The following is a 21,318-nucleotide window of genomic DNA, read 5'->3' as shown; positions in this document are numbered from 1 at the left end:
ACCGCTTTTTACTACATGCATATGAATATATATATATATATATACGGTACATACACCAAAATAACATTTTTTACAATTTCTGTCTGTCTGTTTGTTCCGGCTAATCTCTGGAACGGCTGCACCGATTTTGATGAGACTTCACTAATAGGTAGCTGATGATATAAAGAGTAACTTTTTTTAGAGTAGCTTCGCCCCGCGGCGTCACGCGCAGTTATTGTCGTACCGCGCGCAACATGGCGGGCTTCGCCTATCAATAATAAGATTTAATGTTTCCGAAGCTAAGCGAGGGCGGGTCGCTAGTGCTTCATAAATTTCTCAATCTCAAACTGGCCACAGAACGAACGCAAAGTTTATACATTTGCTTCCCTCCACATCTGTTCGTAAGTTTCTGTTAAATTTTCTTTGTAGTTCCAAAGACATATTTCTCTTGAGACGCTTTCAACGCGTTCTTCAAACGTGTGGTAGCGCACAATTCAAGCGCGGACAAACTTATATTAGACTTCGAAAATTTTGTTTCACTTTTGTAATGCAATTACGAACTGTTGCTGAGTTTCAAATTATTTATTTTATTACATTGATTGCACTGGGATAAGATTGTGTCTTACGGCGACTTTGCTTAGATTAATTATTCTATTTTTATTTAATTAAATTAAAATCAATTAAAAAAAAGCGTATTAATGATATATATCTATTATTTTGAACATGATATAATCGGTATCTAGATTCCGCTTACAATTATAATTAAAGTAATTATAAACACGCAGGGTCAGTCTGTCATATTACTCGTAGGCTCGTCCGTGTGTGTGTGTGTGTGTGCATGCCTGCGTATGTGTGTGTTATTTGTTTATATCTGAATTTTAATTATTATAGTTTAACCTAATTCTAAGATAAGAGAAAGAGGTAGACCTAAGCAGAAATGGATGGATTGCATAAAAGAAAATATGTGTAAGAGGGGAGTGAGCGAAGAAATGGTATTTGATAGAGGAGTATGGAAGGAGAAAACAGGTTGCGCCAAACCCAAATGACTGGGAGAAGGGCAGGAGAATGATGATGGTTTTACCTAATTCTTGTATTTGAGTATAAGTTAGTCCTGTTGTCAAATTTAAGTAGACCGCAGATTACATCTTTCCTTCAACATTTTTGCTTGTCTGACTACTCTCTGCAGATGTTTTTCTTGTCTAAAATTAAGCTTAGATATGTATAATAAGGGCCACTAATGAAATGGCGTGTATTGTGTATGTATATAGTAGAGTATGCTTTATTGTACGTCAATATGAAAACAACATAAAATATTGAAAACAAGAGTATAATTGGCGATGTTATCGCTAGGAGAAATCTGTTCCAGACGATCATTAGGAGGATACGTTGAAATTAACTGCCTTGTACTTATCGATTGAAAAATAATATACATGGAATTATCATCATTAATGATTATAGGGGTGAAAGGGGTGGTGAAAGGTTATTTGGTTTTTTTTTTTTCCTACCTAAGCTGATAGCCTTAGGGGCTATTTTAGCGTAACCCTAACGTTTGTAGGTGAGCTCACGGGGCTCAAACCTGATGACGTTGCTAACACGAACCCTAGCAAGAGCCGTGCTTCGCAGAATCTACCACCGGATTGGAAACGCGACCCACTGAGAAGATCCGGCGAGAAACTCAGTGGGCTGTGTCTGAGAGTTAATTTACTCGTCGAGCCCTTCGTCGCGAGCGACGGGTTCGACGAGAACGGGTTATTTGGTTTTGAGCGATATTTCGCTTAACACGCGACATTTATTTTTGTAATATAGCTTTAGTTTTATTTGTTCTTAGCATCAAGAATTCGATATTTTTAATTGAACTTTAATTTAGTGGGGAACTTTTATTTAAGTTAGATGGGTGGACGAGCTCACAGCCCACCTGGTGTTAAGTGGTTACTGGAGCCCATAGGCATCTACGACGTAAATGCGCCACACACGTTGAGATATAAGTTCTAAGGTCTCAGTATAGTTACGACGGCTGCCCCACCCTTCAAACCGAAACGCATTACTGCTTCACGGCAGAATAGGCAGGATGGTGGTACCTACCCGTGCGGACTCACAAGAGGTCCTACCACCAGTGATTACGCAAATTATAATTTTGCGGGTTTGATTTTTATTACACGATGTTATTCCTTCATCGTGGAAGTCAATCGTGAACATTTGTTCAGTACGTATTTCATTAGAAAAATTGGTACCCGCCTGCGGGATTCGAACACCGGTGCATCGCTAGATACAAATGCACCAGACGTCTTATCCTTTAGGCCACGACGACTTTACTTTACTTGTACTATAAAATTGAGATTTAAATGTATGCCCCAAGATGGGTTGGTGGCATTTACATTATTGATGTCTATGGACTCCCGTGACCACTTGACACCAGGTTGACGGCCAACTCGTCCGCTCATATAAGATATAAATAAAAAACACGTGTGGTAGCTTAATGGTAGGCGGAGTAAGAGTTGTTAGGTTTTATTTTCGTTACGGAATTTCTGGTTTCGGTCGCCGGGCTCAAAGTCCGTAATAAAAGCTATGCAATAGTTAAACAAGTAAAAAATTCAGAGCGTTACAGCAACACGTTATATTCACAAATCACTGGTTTATGTTTTATTACACTTATCTCTTCTCTACCTACGCTTTTTCTACTTTTATTCAATGTACACTTCATGTTCAATGTTAATTCTATTGTTTGATATACTATATAATATTATGTTTTATTACATTATATTTTAATACAGATTCTGTAAGGGTTTTTGCATGTTTGATGTTCGGTAACGATTTACCTTTTGCTTACATAAGCTAATTAAGTTTCAGCTTAGGAACGGAACGCGCTAGACTTAAAAAAGATGTAAGGGACATAGGTCCCGAGGGAAATCTTTTTCTTTCTACGCTTATTGGCTAATGTTTCTCAATATCTTGAATGAATGTTCAAAAAAAACCATAATATAATTTTAATTTATTTTTTCCATCACAAATCCTTGCCTAACTTAGTTGGTTCTTTCCAAATTTTTCTAGCCAGTGCTCATATTTCCTAGTATTGCTATATTTTAAGCACTAAGGACTATTATATTTTTGCGTATAGTCACTACTATATTAACTGTACCCGCGAATGTTTCTAAGGCACTGTAGTCATATTTTTGATTTAATTGAGATGTCAATAGGCATCATTTCGATGGGCGGAACCAGTCACATTGTGATATTTGCGAACTCGTAATTCCTACTCATCTCTGTATTTAAGAAATGATCTAAACCAGACATTTGGAGTCTACTCCAATACGTAACTAACTAAACCTGTAAAACCTTTTATTGTACGCTACAAATAATTGATTGAAAATTACCGGCCGTCTGGTGTAGTGGTGAGTGACATGGTCACTACACAAGGGGGTCGCGGATTCCAATCCCGCCAAGGGAAGATATTTGTATGATAAATATAAAATGTCTTTTCCAAGGTTATGGATGTATATTAAATAATTATATGTATGTGTATAATAAAAATCGTAAATTCATTTCCGTTATCTGGTACCAGTAACACAAGTTCTTTACGAACTTAACACGGGACCAGCAAACGTGGCGTGATTGTTAGTAAATATTTATTGTTTAATATTTATTTATTTATTGAATATTTTTGTATTCTTTAGGCGGCTCGATGGCATAGCTCACAATTTGAAGCTGGTCAACGGCAGATATTCCGCAGTAGCCTCCGTGACCCTCAACGATGCCGACCTTCCCTCCCCGGCGGAGTTCATCTGCACGCTGAGGATAACACAAGCGAACTACGCTGTTAGAAAAGAATCTATATACTATCCAGGTAAATAAGTTTGTTTATTGTCTTAGCCGAGTATTAATTTATTTATTTTAATGAATATCCAAGAATTGAGCAGAACCGGTCCACTTGTCTCTGAACTATGACGTCATACGTGGTGTATTGTTTAGTTGACGTTGGAGACCTGAATCTCACACTGTTCCACTACACACTCCGGTAATGCCTGATTAATTAGCTCGCTGAGTTTCTCGCCGGATCTTCTCGGTGGGTCGCGATTTCGATTCGGTAGTAGATGCAATCGCGAAGCATCTGTCCTGGAACTGTTAGCAAATCCCACCCATCCTGGCTGAGCCACATGTAATATTTCCTTCCAAAAAACCTGATTAAATACTAATAAAAAAGACCAAAATTTTCCAAATATTTCCATATAATGTCAATCAGGCTGCGTCTAGATTACGATATTAATCAAATACCATCTGGCCCATCTTCACTCCGTCCATCCATCCCGGATCCATTGCTTATCTAAAAAAAAAAAAAACTAAAGCCGGCAAAGAAATTTACTTGAATAATTTGCGAGCTTCCTGCCCACTTAAGCTTTTTATCAACGGAGTTTGTGTACGCAGCGATGTAAAGTCCACAAAGTATACACGAAGACCGAGTTAATTATTTTTTGCTTTTTAATTCCATTATGAAGTAAAGGATCTTATTCATGACAGAAAGGCGGCTTTAATAATATAATCATAATAATAATAAAGCTTTCTTTATTCCACACTAAAATACTTAATTACAAACAATTTGAACGTACATTAATGGTTTTATTTATTTATTTTATTTATTAAAAAATTAAAATATTTAAAAAATAAAGTTTAAAAAGTTAATTAAGAAGTTAGTTTACGATTAAAAAGTTAGTTTTTTTCTTATCGGATAAAAGCCTCCTCTATGGTACACTACTTCTTATCCTTGGCGGTGTTCAGCCAATCTTTACCAGCCACTGTTATAATTTCGTCTACTCACCTGGCGTACGGGCGGCCTTTAGCTCTCTTTCCTCGTGGACCTATCCATACGACCGATCTCTTTGTCCACAGGCGGCTTTAGAGTCGACCTAATGTTAGGAACTATAACGATACTACGATATAAAGATCATCCAACGATCTTAACAGTTAAGGTCGAAAGTGTCAATTGCCTGATATTTATTTTGGTCCATATTATAATAGTTGGTGAGTCCATATTAGCATAGTCCATATTTATTTTCCATGTGTTTTTGTTTGTCGTACTTTCACGTTGAAAGAAGTGACGTGACATTTCACGTTGACTTGATTTTTAAACGGTTTTATTTAGCTCGACCTGTACGGAATTTGTTTTTAAACGGTTTTATTTAGCTCGACCTGTACGGAATTTGTTTTTTATTTATTTGGGTCAAAATTAGAAATTGAAATTTAAGCACCTTCCCGTTGTCAGATTGATCTGAAATTTGGTACACACATTTAATTTAGATGACAATACAATATAATAAAATCAATGACATTATAAATCTAAGATGGCCGCCGATACAAAATGGCGGATTACATATTTTTCCTTAAACCCCTCAATATGGGTATCAAATGAAAGGGCTACACTAGTAAAACACGATGATTATGTCAAAATTTAAAATTCAAGATGGACGCCGTTCCAATATGGCGGACTAGGTACATATTTTTCCACAACCACCACAATATGGGTATCAAATAATAGGACTACACTAGCAGAATACTGTCATTATGTCAAAATTTCGTATTAGGTGTTACAAGTTACAAAATGGCGTATTAGGTGGGGGCATGATTAGTCGTGTCGAGAACAGTTGCGTCCAAGATTGTGTGACGTTAGAGGGGCAGATAAAAAAAAAAAAGGTAATTAGATACCTCGTTAGTAAGCGGTAGCTATACCACCCAAGTTAAGGTAATAGGTTAAAACGTGCCGAGGACTGTATGGCATTAGGGTGGGTAAAAATGTAATGTCGTCAGCGCTTCCCCCTCAAGATTGGGCGCATCTTGTTGTATATTAAGCCTTACCCCTTTGCTGGACTTCTGGCGGGGTCGACCGTCAAAATGCCCCTTAATCGTGGGAACAACATGGTAACAATAAATAAAAAAGCAAACAAAAATAAAAACGAAACTGCTACACAACGAAAAAGAAGGCTCGAAAAGGCAAAAGAAAAGTATAGAACGAAACGTGCAAAGGAAAGTGAAAATGAAACCCACAGTTGACTACAGAAACGAAGAGAACGGTTAGCAACAGAAACACCTGAGCAACATGATACCAGGTTAATAGCACAACGTGAGAGACAAAGGCAGCTGGTAGAGTCAGAAACACCTGAGCGTCATGAGTGCAGGCTAGTATCACAACGTGACAGACGAAGAGAGCTAATAGCGTCAGAAACACCCGAGCGTCATGAGTCCAGGCTAGCATCACAACGTGACAGACAAAGAGAGTTGTTAGCATCAGAAACATCTGAGCGTCATGAGTCTAGGCTAGCACCACAACGTGACAGACGAAGAGAGCTAATAGCGTCAGAAACACTTGAGCGTCATGAGTCCAGGCTAAGATTACAACGTAACAGACAAATAGAGCTATTAGCGTCAGAAACACCTGAGCAACATGAGGCCAGGTTAACAGGACGGCGTGAGAGACGAAAGGAGTTAGAAGCTTCAGAAAGACCTGAGCAACGCCACGACAGGTTAAATAACCAACGTGAGCGTGCACAGCAACGCAGAGCTGAAAATCATGTACAAGCGTTTGAAAATGCCATTAACACATCGTGTATACACGTTTGTGACATTTGCACGAAGCATTGATATCCTAACCAAATTCATACTGTACGTTACAACACAGCTGTATTAGGATATCTATCTGCAGAACTGTCTTCAAAAACAACATTACTTTTATGTTCGCGCTGCCAAACACATGTGACCAGTAATAAAACAATAGCACCATCAAAGGCGTACTGGAATAATCTGGATCCAGGTTCAATACCAGATGAGATTCAAGCGCTGACGCAAGCAGAGCAGCGATTGCTGTGTAGAATCATCCCGCTTGTTAAAATCGTAAAATTTACTGGGCTATACGGGCAGTACGGTTTCTGCGGACAAGCAGTGTTGTTTGCCCAAGATATCTTTGAGGTCAGTGAAAGATTACCTAATATGCTTCCAAGATCTTCCAGCCAGGTGGGTATCGTTGTAGTTACAGAACGTTTGGAGAATTTGAACATCACAAGAGAGTTCACAATATCTCGCGAAAAATTCTACAGCGCTTTAAGATGGTTAACTAGAAATAACCCACTTTATAGAGATGTACGCATTGACGAAAATGTCCAGATTAGTGAACAAGACTTAATACGACTTAGTGTGCCAGATATACCTGAAAACGGTGAACCTGAAAGAATTGAAATTCCAAATGTATTCATTAGTATTAATGACGTTGCTAGAATTATTCGGGCTTCATGGCATCAAGGTGACCACAGCGTTTTCACTTCGGGATTTGCCGGCGTGCAATGTAATGGCATGCACGTTATTTACCCTAAAGCCATACAGTTTCCAGCAAAATTCAATTATGGTACGGCTGAAAGAAGGATGTTGCCCTTAGTTTTGTCATGGGCATCCACCGTCCATAAAATGCAGGGCAGCACCGTCGACCATCCAGTAGTATATTTGGGCTCAAAATTGTTTGAGGAAGGACAAGCATACGTGGCTCTAAGTCGAGTCAAGTCTCTGGAAGGGCTATCTATGTATTGAGGAATTAGATTGTACTAAATTATCAGGTAAGAAACCATGTAATAATGATGCACTGAATGAATTAAATAGAATGAGGAATATTCGGTAGACAATTTCACTAAATACTAAAAACAAGAAAATAAAAATCGGTAAAAAAACTTTTAAGTTAAACGGTTTTATTTTATGTGCACTGAAAACTACAAAATAAATAAATAGTTACTTACCTATCAACCTACGTAGGTGATCTCGGTCATTAATATCTTTGATGGTAGTGGTTGTCATAACATGAACCATGTCAGCGGCCGAAAGGCAGTTCATGAAAGAACGCTAACACCAGGGTTTGCTTGGTAGGTAAACTAAGCAGCCCACACTATAACAAGTAGGTATTTTGACCTTCTAGTTCAGAAATATTTTAGTACTAGGCAGAATAGCTTTTAGGCATATTAGACTAAAATAAAAACGTGGGGCCCATTATTATTTCTGTATTACTTTCTACTATACTAAGTGTGGATTGTATCGACTTATTATAATCGTCATCATCATCATCCTAGAGGTTTATTCCGGTCGCATCCGAAACCTCATAGCTCCGGAGTCCAGGGTCCGCTGAATCGACTTACTATAATCGTAACTGGAGGTTTTGACCATCAATAACCAGCCGTGGCGGCTTCACCAGCGAACGCCGAGCTCATGATCTACCAAAGTATAAGATATGCTCTGCCATAGATATGATTTCAGAGGGGCCCCACGTTTTTATTTTAGTCTAATATGCCTAAAAGCTATTCTGCCTAGTACTAAAATATTTCTGAACTAGAAGGTCAAAATACCTACTTGTTATAGTGTGGGCTGCTTAGTTTACCTGCCAAGCAAACCCTGGTGTTAGCGTTCTTTCATGAACTGCCTTTCGGCCGCTGACATGGTTCATGTTATGACAACCACTACCATCAAAGATATTAATGACCGAGATCACCTACGTAGGTTGATAGGTAAGTAACTATTTATTTATTTTGTAGTTTTCAGTGCACATAAAATAAAACCGTTTAACTTAAAAGTTTTTTTACCGATTTTTATTTATTAAAGTGATAGCATTAGGTCAGAAGAATTTTTCTAATGAAATGCGTACTTAACAAATGTTCTCGATTGAGTTCCAAGGTGAAGGAATAACATCGTGTAATAAAAATCAAACCCGTCAAATTATAATTTGTCTAATTTCTGATGGTAGGATTTCTTATGAGGTGAGTCCGCATGGGTAGGTACCACCATCTTGCCTATATCAGCCGTGAAGCAGTAATCGGCAAGCATTTCGGTTTGAAGGGTGGGACAGTCGTTGTAACTATAATGAGACCTTAGAACTCATATCTCAAGGTGGGTGGCAGGACTTACGGTGTAGATTTCTATGGGCTCTGATAACCACTTAACACCAGGTGGGCTGTGAGCTCCTCCTCTCCATGCAATAAATAAAAAAGGCGAGTTACATAAGCCTATTTTTTATCCCGAAAAAATACTTTTTCTAAAAACTACATTTTCATTTCTAAAAACCACATTTTCACCTTTTCTGATACTTTTCTTTGACCGCGCGGGCGAAGCTGCTAGTTACTCTATAAAAATAGCTAGAATGGCGTAAAACCATCATAAATCCATTACAAAATAAAATCAACAAGTATTTATATGCGATAACGTTTCCGGTCAAGGCTTTTTTCCTGTATGAATCTGAACGATAGATTAATTATGATGGAGTGGATCTGCTTACAATACTCCCGAAGGTCTCGAGTTAATTTACTTCTAAGAAAATCTCATATCTTCATATTTTCTCTTGGTACAATAAAAGTTTTTGTATACATAAAACAAGGAAAATCATATTCATTTACATTAATTACTGTATTAATTTATTACGGAACGGAACTAATTTATTAAGTAATGTTACATTACATGTAAAAGTCATATGATATAAGACATAAGTTTGACTAACCTTAGTGTCAGAAGTGTTTATTGTACGATAAAATTATTGTCTACGAAATTTATTGTAAGATAAACTTGACTAGAGCCACAATAAGAGTGAATATTTAAAAAAAAAGTTGAAAATCAAGCCAAGCGAACAGCTGACCTGACGTCAAGTGGTAACCGAAGCCATTGATGTCACAGCTTAACACATTCCTAAGGAGTTTAATTCCAACACTCTTTACTGCGCACTTTTCAGTTCGCACAACAGTTCAAACCTAGGGTAGGTAGAAATTACTAGTGGAAGGACCTCTTGTGAGTCCGCACGGGTAGGTACCACCACCCTGCCTATTTCTGCGGTGAAGCAGTAATGCGTTTCAGTTTGAAGGGTGGGGTGGCCTTCGTAATTACACCGAGACTTTAAAACTCATATCTCAAGGTGGGTGGCGCATTTACGTTATGGGCTCCAGTAACCACTTAACACCAGGTGGGCTGTGAGCTGGTCCATCCATCTAAGCAATAAAAAAAAATACTAGTAGATAATTTACAAGTCTCAAAAGTTATTTAAGCAAAACAAAGAACGGCCTTCTGTAATAAGACCCACAAAAATTATCGATTTGCGTAATTGCTGGCTGAAAATTGTGGGTCCGCACCGCTCTGTTAGAAAGTCGTTTTTATTTCCACAACGAAACATTAGGTATTCCGTTCTTGTTTGAAAGTATAGTTTTAAATCGGTTACGCTAACTTGCATTCATTTCAAATTGCAAGTAAATTTTGGAACGAAGTTCCTTATGGGACGATGCGGAGGGGTACCCTAACCGGGAAAAAACGTCCGTAACGTAAGATTTTTTGTGATATCAACTGGGGTCTAATTTCTGTCACATAGGTCCTATCAGCACAACTCCCGAGATGCCAACAGCGGCCGACATGCAGCTTGCGGCCGCCGTAGGATCAAAAGGTAATGATGACAATAAGTTACAATAATAAATAAAGCCTTTTATTTCCCATCACCTAAGTATTACGTGTAAATATTCTTAAATAATATATAATTTTTACATATTTTTTTTTAATTATATTTTTTTTTTTTATTTTTTTTATTTCATTTGTCTACATCAAATTTTTTCTTCGATAGGAACCCCTATTTGGGTATAGGCCTCCTTTAGCTTAACCCAATTTTCTTTGTTCTTAGCACGTTTCATCCAAAAGTCACAAACTTTTGGTTTGTCTTACACTAATACATAGTTTATGTTTATGTATTGCCAATTTTAATTCCGTGTTCAATATAATAACGCGTTTAGGGTGCTGGTGGTGCTGCCCCGCTTTTGTAGCGCATCAAGAATGTTTGCAGACGCGCACTTAGATTGTTTTTACGCTACCATGCGTAAGAGGTGTGCATCTCTGGTAAGCAGAGTGAGGGCCAGCTCCAACAGTATCCTGAGCATGATCGCAAGCAGGCTGGACTGTGTATACATGGGTCGCTGTGGTGCCATCTCCCATGGGATGTTACCACAGTAATTCATTGTGATGTAAATATAACTACTAACATAGGTCTAAGTCTTATTAACAATTTATATGAGTCATGGTTACTTGAAATAAAAACATTATTATTATTATTATTAATTTACAGTCGCATGTCAATTCCCTTCTGTAGTACTGTTTCGAATGCAATCCGCGAAGTATTTATATAGTTTGTAAGTCATTTACAATTTCATTTTACAGGAACAAATATCTACACGGCGCTCAGCATATTCTTGCTGCCGGCTTTCATTCCAGCACTCTTATAAAGTTTGAAGACGACGAAGTTATGAAACAACCCTATAAAATTCCGTGCTCGTGTGACAAAGCTAATGTGACATTTAGATGTCGCGTGTAAATTGATCTTTTATTTACTTCAGCAAGCGTTCTTCTCAGTTACGAATGTACATTAGAATTGAAACGAGAAAAATGTATAATATTGAATTGGAATATTGTCGTGACTAAAGGCAATAAGCTTGTAACCGTTAAGTTTAAATCATTTCAAAGTCATTTGTACGTAAGGTGAAGTGTGTTCACGGGTGCTCACCGTTTTAAATTGTTCATAACGTGGAAAAAGAGTTAAATTTCAAAGTCTCCACGAACGTTTTGTACCAAACTGTTTTGGAACGAAGTTCCTTATCGCGCGTTGTGAAAGGGGGCTAGACGGAAAAAGTTCTTACGAAAAGTTGTCACGACACTTTTTAGATCCGTCATTTTGACCAATCAACGTGTAGGCGCTTACCGCGTGACATTGCTCGTATCCGATTGGTCCGCGTAATGAGTACAGTTTCTCGAGATAGCGTTTCAACAATAGTAATTTAGTTCATAGTATTGTTTTTTTCTTCTTCATAATGCCGTAATTTATTATTATAACTTAAAAAAAATATTACAATTCCTTCACTAATTAAGTAATCCTTCCTTAATTAAGTAGTTCCTTCCTTAATTAATCGAAAGGAGCTTCGTTCCATCCGGGTGTCCCTTGACACCTCTGAAGTTTTTTTTTTGTTTGTATTCGATGGCGGTGACGAAATTCGAATTTCTAGTCGGATAACCCAAAGTGAAATTTTAATAAATCCTATTTGTTTCGTATGCGCAACGTACAATCGTTCCCTCGTCCAAAGCACTGAAGCTGCCGTGCGAATAAAATAGCTTTACGTGTCTTAAATTAAGATTAATACGGTTTTAAGAATTACGACCACCGATGTTGTAAATAAACTGGAATTAGTATCATTTAAATACGTACATACGTATGTTTTAAAATAAATCCATATAGAATAAATACAAAGAAAGGTTCTGGAAGGCCGCTTAAAATACTTCAAAGTGAAACATGGTTTCGTTTAAAAGCATTAGTGTACCTGAAAAATGTCTACTGTTAGTCTTAATTAAAATTTCTTTTACGGTTTATATATTATTATCGCGATCGTTATTTTTTTTTGAATTTCTTTTCAATGTCTACAAACTTTTTTTATAGAGAATTAGAAGGTAGTTAATTAGCACAAAAATAAATGTCGATGAATAACATAATTTTTTTCCTACCTAATCTGATAGCATTGAGAGGCTATGTCAGCGTAATCGGGCGAGTAGTGTTGCTAAGACTGGCCCTAGCAAGAGCAATGCTTCGTAGAATCTACCACCGGGTCGGAAACGCGACCCACTGAGAAAGGCAATAAAAAAAATAAAAAAAAGATCCGGCGAGAAACTCAGTGGGCTGTGTCTATGGGCTAATTTACTCGTCGAGCCCTTCGTCACAAGCGACGGGTTCAACGAGGACGGTGACCGGTGCTTGTGGTACCTAAAAGCACCGTTAATAGATCGAGAGGATCCGTAATGACGTGTTTAAGGCTGAATAAAACCTTAATCCTTCGTGACCACGAAAACTGTAAAGTAGTCGAAACATATAAAACAATAAAATAAAAATAAAAATGCGAGACTAAACCGTAAAAGTAGTTTTAATTATGTCCATTACTCACGAAAACCGTAAAAAATATTACGTTTAGTCACAATCGAAATGAGTTATCGTAGTTATATAAGCCCGTTATAAATACAATGTGAAAAAATCTTTACTGGTGGTAGGACCTCTTGTGAGTCCGCGCGGGTAGGTACCACCGCCCTGCCTATTTCTGCCGTGAAGCGGAAATGCGTTTCGGTCTGAAGGGTAGGGCAGCCGTTGTAACTTTACTGAGATCTTACAACTGATATCTCAAGGTGAGTGCCGCATTTACGTTGTAGATGTCTATGGGCTCCAGTAACCACTTAACACCAGGTGGGCTGTGAGACCGTCCACCCATCTAAGCAATAAAAAAAAATCTATACCGTTATCAGGTAGTTGTATTTTAACGGGCTTGTAAATCTTTGATAACTAATTATGAATTAGTATTTGAAATTGAGAATTGTATTTTAATAGCCGCCAGAGTTAATAGTCTCGTAAGAGCGCGAAAGGTGTCCATGGGCAGTGATGTGAGATTCTTTACACAGCACACTGCAGATGCACGAAATTTGGATTTACTGAAACAATTGGCTGTAGAGCATTGGCACATATAGGTAGTTTTCCAATTACAGCACAAGAGCGCATTATGCGGCATAATGCTCAACGTTGAATGTTCAAACTACAGCAACGCTTCGCACAATCGAGCACTCTCAAAAGTACTGCTCTCGCGTGATACTCGCGATCGATACCGACTCAGTGACAGAAAATTAACAAGTGTTTTTTCTTTAAGTTATCATTGATCGAAATTTTGTTTATATTATCGTTAGTAATATTATTTAATGTTGAAAAAAATTGTAAGGCTTTCGTTTCGTCGTAGTTTCTTAGAAATAATTAATGTTAATTAAAACTGTGCTAACTCAGCGCACTCTTCTGATGCATTTGAAAACTAATTCACGTTCCAATTAAGCTTCAGCATAATTCGGCATTGGGCGTCACTGAGTGGCATTATGCTCTGTAATTGGAAAACTACCATAGTTGTCGATTTATTATGTAATTCAGGATATGAAGTCCATATTTACTTTAAAAAAATCACAAGAACTGAAAAACTAGATGTAGATGCGGCTTATTGTTTATTTGTGAAACGAAAGAACCCGACTTACAATACCGTTAATGTAAATAAATTGTTTGTCCTTCTTGTGAAGAATTTGTACAGTTTCATCGTAGCTAGTTTTTATGGGACAGAGGCCTAATGACGGAGTAAATCGTAATTCACATCCAAATTTATTTATTATAGTATTTAATATTAAATGGGCAAAATGTAAATCGTGACATAATATATAAGGAATTACGTGATTTTTACTCAAATATAATTAATTTTATTTTATCCCCATTTTTGTGATTTAATTATGAGGTAATTACTGAATAAGGTTTTTTTTACCTTATTAAGCAGCAATCGCTACCTTTACAAGAAGTATATAAGATATTTATTTCAATTATATCAATATATTTATTTCAAGGAGAAGCAACAGCAACAGATTACATGAGTTTTTGAGTATATTAATTTATAGAATTTATGAATTTAGTGAATATCGAAATTAGTGGGCGAATTTGACAATATAATAGTATTTTCTAAATAAAAGTATAAATTTTTTGCGCATCGCACGTCCTACGTCAGATATTATTTGATAAATCACGCTAATTCCCATTTTCTGTCACGATAATTACAAGTTGAAATTAATTATATCTAGTTAAGTTTTTTCCAAAGAATATTTTGATAGTTAAGTTTAAACATATTTATTTTGCGGCTTGAATTTAAAAGTGATGACGCAAAATGGAATATGCATGGAATGTACCAAAAGAAGTTTTTAATAAATTAATATTATATTTAAGATTTATTTAACAATGTTTTTTTTTTATAAATTTAAGTTGATTTTATGATTTCACGGGATGGTAATGTTTTTTACAGTCGACGAAATCTGACTTAGACTATCGCGTGAAATCTCTTAAAATGAATGATGTATGTGTTATTTAGCATAAAATCCCTAATAAACTTTTATCGAATATTTACCAATTCCCGGGGTATATATGAGGCAGTCGGCGCAAAAGTGTCCTAAGCTTATCATAGTTAATATGGAGATAATGAGGTTGGAATTTACTTTAATACTGGCAAAAACAATACTCGCAAAAATAATTTTTACAAAGCCATCTGTTCTGTATGGATAAGACTAGAGATAGGTCGGTTTTGCATCAAAATTTATTATCTCTTAAATAAATTGAAACATATAAACGCGAATATGAAAAATTGTGGGTTAGGCTACTTTTGTGGTGACCGCCTCATATAGGTCAATCAACCGGTTACATATAATCAAGGGATAAAGTTTCCGTAACGTAATCACAGTAATTTTGTTCTTAAATGTTGAAGAGTTAAAGCTGATAGCAAAATAAAATTTACGATATATTTTTATTTATTTGATTTGATATTTTTTATTGTCTTAGATGGGTGAACGACCTCATGGCTTAACTTAAATTCGAGTTATCGAAATCCATAGACAAGACAATAGCTAAGAGTCTAAGTCTTACTGCATAAGCTATTCCACACTTCAAGCTCGACCGCATGACTGCTTTACAACCGGAATAAGCAGGATTGTGGTATCTACCCGTACTGGCTCAATACGACCTATCAACAGTTTCATAGCTGTATCTGGGCAGACCAGCACACGGCGCGCCTGGTGTTAAGTGGGCGCTGCGTTAGCGTTGTCGAGCGCTTGCAAACGTCAACATATTTTTTTTGTCTCAAACAAAACATGTCACCCGACTTCGTTTGTAAGGGCCACTTTGTAAATATTTGTACGAATTATGATCACGTAAATAATAATAAGATTTTTATTTGTACTAAATGTATTTCGCTGTGCATACTGCTGTTAATGGATAAGATCCATTCGAGACTTTATTGTGAGATTTCAAAAAAAAAAAAAAGGTATGATTAAAAATGGATCGTTGTGTATTCTTTTGTTTTATTTTGACACAACCTCGCGGGCTTCGTAACACCGTATTACGTATTATTTATACTAGTGTAGAAGCTAGACGATGTAGACAACAGCTCAATCATTCCAGCCGCAATAAATGAAGTCTTTGAAGAGCAGTATCCTGAGTCCGTGCAGGTAGGTGCTACTATCATATCTGTCTTTTTTTTAAATGCCTTTGTAGGCAGACGAGCATACGGACACCTAATTGTGAGTGGTTACCATCGCCCATGGACTACAGCAATGCCAGGGATAGAGCCATGCCGCTGCCTACTTACTGTATGTCTCTGTTATTAAGCAACGCTTCCCTTATTGAAAGGACATCGGTCTCTCGATATTTCTACTGGCTTCAGATAATACTTGGAATCGTGCTAGCGATGAGTTCTTTTATAAGAGCAATCGATACCAAGCTTTTGATAAAAAAGAAAACTGGCTTCAAAAAATATTGTAGTCAATTAAATATACATTATCAAGTTTAACTCAAAATCTACTAGGTTAGATCTTGATAAAACTAATACGTAATTGGTGATCACATGAGGAGCACCAGCCGTTAATTTAAAAAAAATCTTCAAAATCGGTTCATATACATAAAAGTTCTGACGTAACACATAAAAATAATACAATCGAAACGATAACCCCCTCCTTGGTTTTGAAGTAGGTTAAAAATTAAAGTATATCCAAGCATGTTCCACTGTGATTCTTTATAAAGACTTTTTGTATGCAGAAGAGATTATAGCTCTCCTGAATCGGCAATCTAGCACTAATTCACTGCCGTAATCATATATTGACCTTGATATTTGAAGTCGAAGTCTCACATATGCCCCACCCTAAATGGAACAGCATGACGTGGCTAAAACAGATAGGAAGTAAGCACCCGTATGGTCCCTCAAAATGCCATTACACCAATTAAACTTTTAAACTAAAAGAAACGCGAACAATCCAGAAATCTATAAACCTAAATTTACACAACTAATTACAACAAATAATTTCAATTCAACTATCGCCGGAGTTTTTTATTTAATTCAAACAAGGACGGCTAATCACCTCAACGTGACCCCACGGTTTTAGGATCCAAAGCCTTTTAACGTCAAACGTTACGTTTGAAAAAAGAATATCCGATTACCTGAAAAACTTTTGTTTGGTAAAATATCCGGTTGGGTTAAAATTGGACCGGTTTTTTTTCCTAAAAACCCGGTGGAGCTGTTGGTTATAATTACACTCGACCGGCTCCATGCAATGATTTTGTTTGATTCCGCTGTTTGTAGTAAGTGAAACTTTTGTTTTTAAGATCAAAATGTTGAATAAATTTTGCCAGTAGCATTCACATATTTATGATTCTGTTTAGTAACTCTTCGATTTAGACTTCCGCAATTACATAATTGTTTCGATAAATACAGACTTCCAAAACTGACATTTAATTATTTTCAATCGAACTCATGAACTTTCAAAGACAATTTCTAGGTTAATTTCCTCTTTTAATTAGACTTCTATAAAAATATGCAATTAGACTAGAGTTTTCCATAAGACAAATTTAATAAAAAATAAAAGAAAATTCGGAGTTTTCGTAGATGCCATACTCAACATTACCACATGCTCAGGCTCAAAGTGAACTACACTAATCACCTTAGGACGTAAGCCGTGGAGCTACATATATCAGAGTTCTTGCTGCAGTGTACATTCCAAGATAACGTCATTTATGTACAAATTAATCGAGATACCTGAAACCCAGACCAAATGAAACCTTCGTCAACCAACCTTCATTCAAATTTTTGCAAATAACTCAAAATATCGGTGCAAATATGTATGTATATTTATATGTCGGAGATTAGTAGCTAAACGAAACGCAGCACGATTCCCGAGAGATGGAAGAACGATTGCGGTATCGTCGGAACTCGGCTAACTTCGTGCTACGACAGAGCCTAGCCGATGGAGGCGCGTAGACGCCATCACACTTACCAACCGACCTTCTTGCAGAGCGGTGCTTCAATCCTAAGAACTGTCATTCGTTTTCGTTTGCTAACATTAAGAGAAGATTTCTAAATTGTTCTGAAATAACAAACGTGATTGGTGTACTCTATATTTTTCTTAGTTCGATCACCCTATTCGCCCCTATACTATTATGTCTGACGATTATAATTGTGGCATCTGTGACGTTTAGATTTTCCATTTTTTTTACCTATTCACTGGTAGCTTATGGGGTTATTCCAGCTACGACCGGATGGGTTGATGAACTCACGGACGCAATTTGAGAGAATGCTAGCACTAGCCCTAGCAAGAGCAGTGCTTCGTAGAATCTAGAGCCGGATTGGAATCGCTACTCACTGAGTAGATTCTGCAAGAAACTCAGTGGTCTAATTGATAGACACAGTGCTATGTTTATCCGGCACCAATAAAACGAAACAGTCCGAATAAACTAAAAGCCCCAAAGATACGCTTCACATGCATTAGTCGAATTATCTGAATCATGGATTAGACCGTGAATAATAGAAACACTGACGTTCCCAAACAAAATTACCCGACTAAATTATTAAAGGCATCACCTCGACCGCGGACTGAGGGATAAATCGACTTCGTAACCTATTTGCGTTATACCCGCTGACCGATGTGGGAAAAACGGAAAAGTTGGAAATAAATAAAACAAACGTACCCCGGAATTTATCGTACGAAAATTGATTCTGGAATTCTGAAGTTCGGGAAATATTGAATTAAAAAAGTTGCTTTAGAGCGAATTTTAATTTTGATTGGCGTTCCTAATTTGAATTCAAAATTATTCCTCATAATAGGAACTCAGTATATAGGTAGGAAGTGAATGTAGACAGGTGTTCGCGTGCGTCGGACTTACCTTCCTTTTTCGGCAGGAAATTTTCAAGTTTTAATTGGCATTCATATTAAATCAACTATGAATAAATAAGAACAAAGAGACTTGCTGATTCAATTTTCATCAACTTTGAATTGGCTAAATGTGATTCGTATAATTCACGTCCCGCGGTGTGCATGACTCGTTTGTTCTAACATTTCATGAGGACTGGCCGTAATACCCACTCATAGGATTGTAAATTCGAAATCAGATTAGTCTTACAAAAATATTTAAGTTGTATTTGTGATCATATGGATTTTTTTTTTTGCTTAGATGGATGGACGAGCTCACAGCTCACCTGGTGTTCAGTGGTTACTGGAGCCCATAGACATCTACAACGTAAATGCGCCACCCACCGCGAGATATAAATTCTAAGGTCTCAAGTATAGTTACAAGTATAGTTCTTCTTCAAGTGTCAGTTTTACAGTAGAATGGCTGCTACACCCTTCAAACCGAAACGCTTTACCGAAACGATTACTGCTTCACGGCAGAAATAGGTAGGGTGGTGGTACCTACCCGTGCGATCTCACAAGACACCCTAACACCAGTAGTAACGTACCGTAGAAATCATTTTAGGACATTTGTCAAGTAATTTCAATAGACAAATTGGTACCAGCCTGCGGGATTCCAACACCAGCACAGTCTTATCACTCGGTACGAATGCACCGGACGTCTTATCCTTTAGGCCACGACGATTGCAACTTCCTTAATACTCTTCCAGTACCTCATCTCTATTTGATGCGATCAGCCGCCTGGTGAAGTTTTTTTTTTTTTTTTTTTTTTTTTTATTGCTTAGATGTGTGGACGAGCTCACAGCCCACCTGATGTTAAGTGGTTACTGGAGCCCATAGACATCTACAACGTAAATGCGCCACACACCTTGAGATATAGTTCTAAGGTCTCAGTATAGTCACAACGGCTGCCCCACCCTTCAAACCGAAACGCATTGCTGCTTCACGGCAGAAATAGGCGGGGCGGTGGTACCTACCTAAGTCTGGCGCTGACAGGTCCAGTTGGTGGAATAATTGATCTGTCCTACGAGTTGGGCCCTGAGCTCTTGGCGTTTTCCTTCGACTTTCCATGTCACCACCAGGGAATGTTATTAATCTATACTAATATTATAAAGCTGAAGAAGCTTTTTTGTTTGAACGCGCTAATCTCAGGAACTACTGGTCCGATTCGAAAAGTTTTTTCAGTGTTAGATAGCTCATTTATTGAGGAAGGCTATAGGTTATATAACATCATGAGACCGACACAAGTGGAGCACCAATAAAGAATGTTTCAAAATACTTTCACTTTCTACGTAAATGAAGTGGGGGGTAAAATTTTATGCTATGCTAAAATAACTATTCCACGCGGTCGGAGTCGCGGGCAAAAGCTAGTGATATTATAATACTTTTAGAACCAGTAGTTACTCTTCAAAAGTTGGTTAAATTTCTTTAAGTTCGTCTAGCAGAACCCGTTGGCGCGATGAGCCAGCTGTGATGTGAAGCTGACTTGCAGTTGAATGACTGCTATTGATGGCTTGAGTTTTGATACGGAAGTCGATAATGCGCGACTTTGACGCTATCTAGTAATAGCATCAAAGTCGCAAAATAGTTCAAAAACTATTAGGCTGGGTATGAATGCTACAGTTCTTCGCCGGTCTCCGATACATTCCAGATTTCCTTTGAGTGGCTGATGTTGGTCGGTAGACCGATGGCCTAATTGTTGTTTTTTTCAGAACTTACAAAAAAGTACGTTTTTAGTTAATAAAATTGGTACGTTGCATTTGAGCTGTTGTATATTCTCAATCAATAGGAATACAGGAGAGGTTTTGGCTTTAGGGTAAAATTTTCTTTTAAACTCATATTGCTTGCTGTGATTGCGATTTGGTAACTGTGATGTCAAGTAGCACAGCTTAAACATAATTATTGTTTATGACCTAAATCCCACTGGTTCATAAGTATTTAATTTAAAATAAAACAAACGTTTAAATGTTCTTGTCTGTGAATGAAAAATAACTGGGAACTCTCTCTGATAGAGCCACTTGTGATTCAGATCCAGGCGGCCGCTCCTACGTGAGAGGAGCTTACGCATTCACCTGTTTACATAGATGCCAATATATTCTAGAAGGTACAGCGATAGAAAACAACCGTTTATGTTTGAAGTTTAAGACAGTCTTAGTCTTGATATAAGAGTCACATCCAGTTCTTTATCCTAAATTGGGGGGCAGACCCACCTTGTAGCCAAAGACCTCATAGACATCACAACGTGGCTGTTATGCTCTACGGACAGGTGAGGTTTCAGATATGTTGTAGAGTGGCTACTTCAACAGGACTGCTTGGCGGCAGAAATATGTGGGATAGTGGTATCTAGACCACCATCCCACATATTTGTCCCTGCGGACTGACAATAAGCTATTCTACAACCAGTGATAACATCAGCGTTATACTGTCTCTGGGGTACGGTAACTAGTTAAAATTGCATGGGATGCAATACCTACATATATAAATATATATAGAAGTCGATGTCTGTATGTATCTTCCCTGTAGACTCCG

The 21,318-nt window shown here is 37.4% G+C and overlaps 1 protein-coding gene and 1 long non-coding RNA gene across 4 annotated transcripts in view; one reads left to right on the top strand and one right to left on the bottom strand.

The window, feature by feature from the left end:
• LOC105841896 (uncharacterized) overlaps positions 1-15,902 on the top strand; it is a 109,870-nt gene extending 93,968 nt beyond the window's left edge. The window contains exons 4-6 of the mRNA XM_012691674.4: positions 3,651-3,820; positions 10,343-10,414; positions 11,176-15,902. Of these exons, the coding sequence (XP_012547128.1) occupies positions 3,651-3,820; positions 10,343-10,414; positions 11,176-11,240 (307 nt within the window). The 3' untranslated portion in view covers positions 11,241-15,902. The remainder of the gene's footprint in view (positions 1-3,650; positions 3,821-10,342; positions 10,415-11,175) is intronic.
• LOC134200014 (uncharacterized) lies at positions 3,811-17,350 on the bottom strand. 3 transcript variants are annotated; one of them, XR_009974758.1, is made up of 3 exons: positions 17,045-17,350; positions 4,790-5,119; positions 3,811-4,297 (listed from the first exon to the last, which is right to left on the bottom strand). It is a non-coding gene; the product is annotated as an uncharacterized LOC134200014 (long non-coding RNA). The 3 variants fall into 3 exon arrangements; XR_009974757.1 differs by lacking the exon at positions 4,790-5,119; XR_009974759.1 differs by lacking the exons at positions 3,811-4,297; positions 4,790-5,119 and adding an exon at positions 5,166-5,239.
• Positions 17,351-21,318: the final 3,968 nt, after the last annotated feature.

This window comes from Bombyx mori, chromosome 13 (genome assembly GCF_030269925.1).
Source record: "Bombyx mori chromosome 13, ASM3026992v2".
Classification (NCBI taxonomy): Eukaryota; Metazoa; Arthropoda; class Insecta; order Lepidoptera; family Bombycidae; genus Bombyx; species Bombyx mori.
Note: the sequence above shows the minus strand (reverse complement) of the source record. Positions and strands in the feature narration are given on the sequence as shown.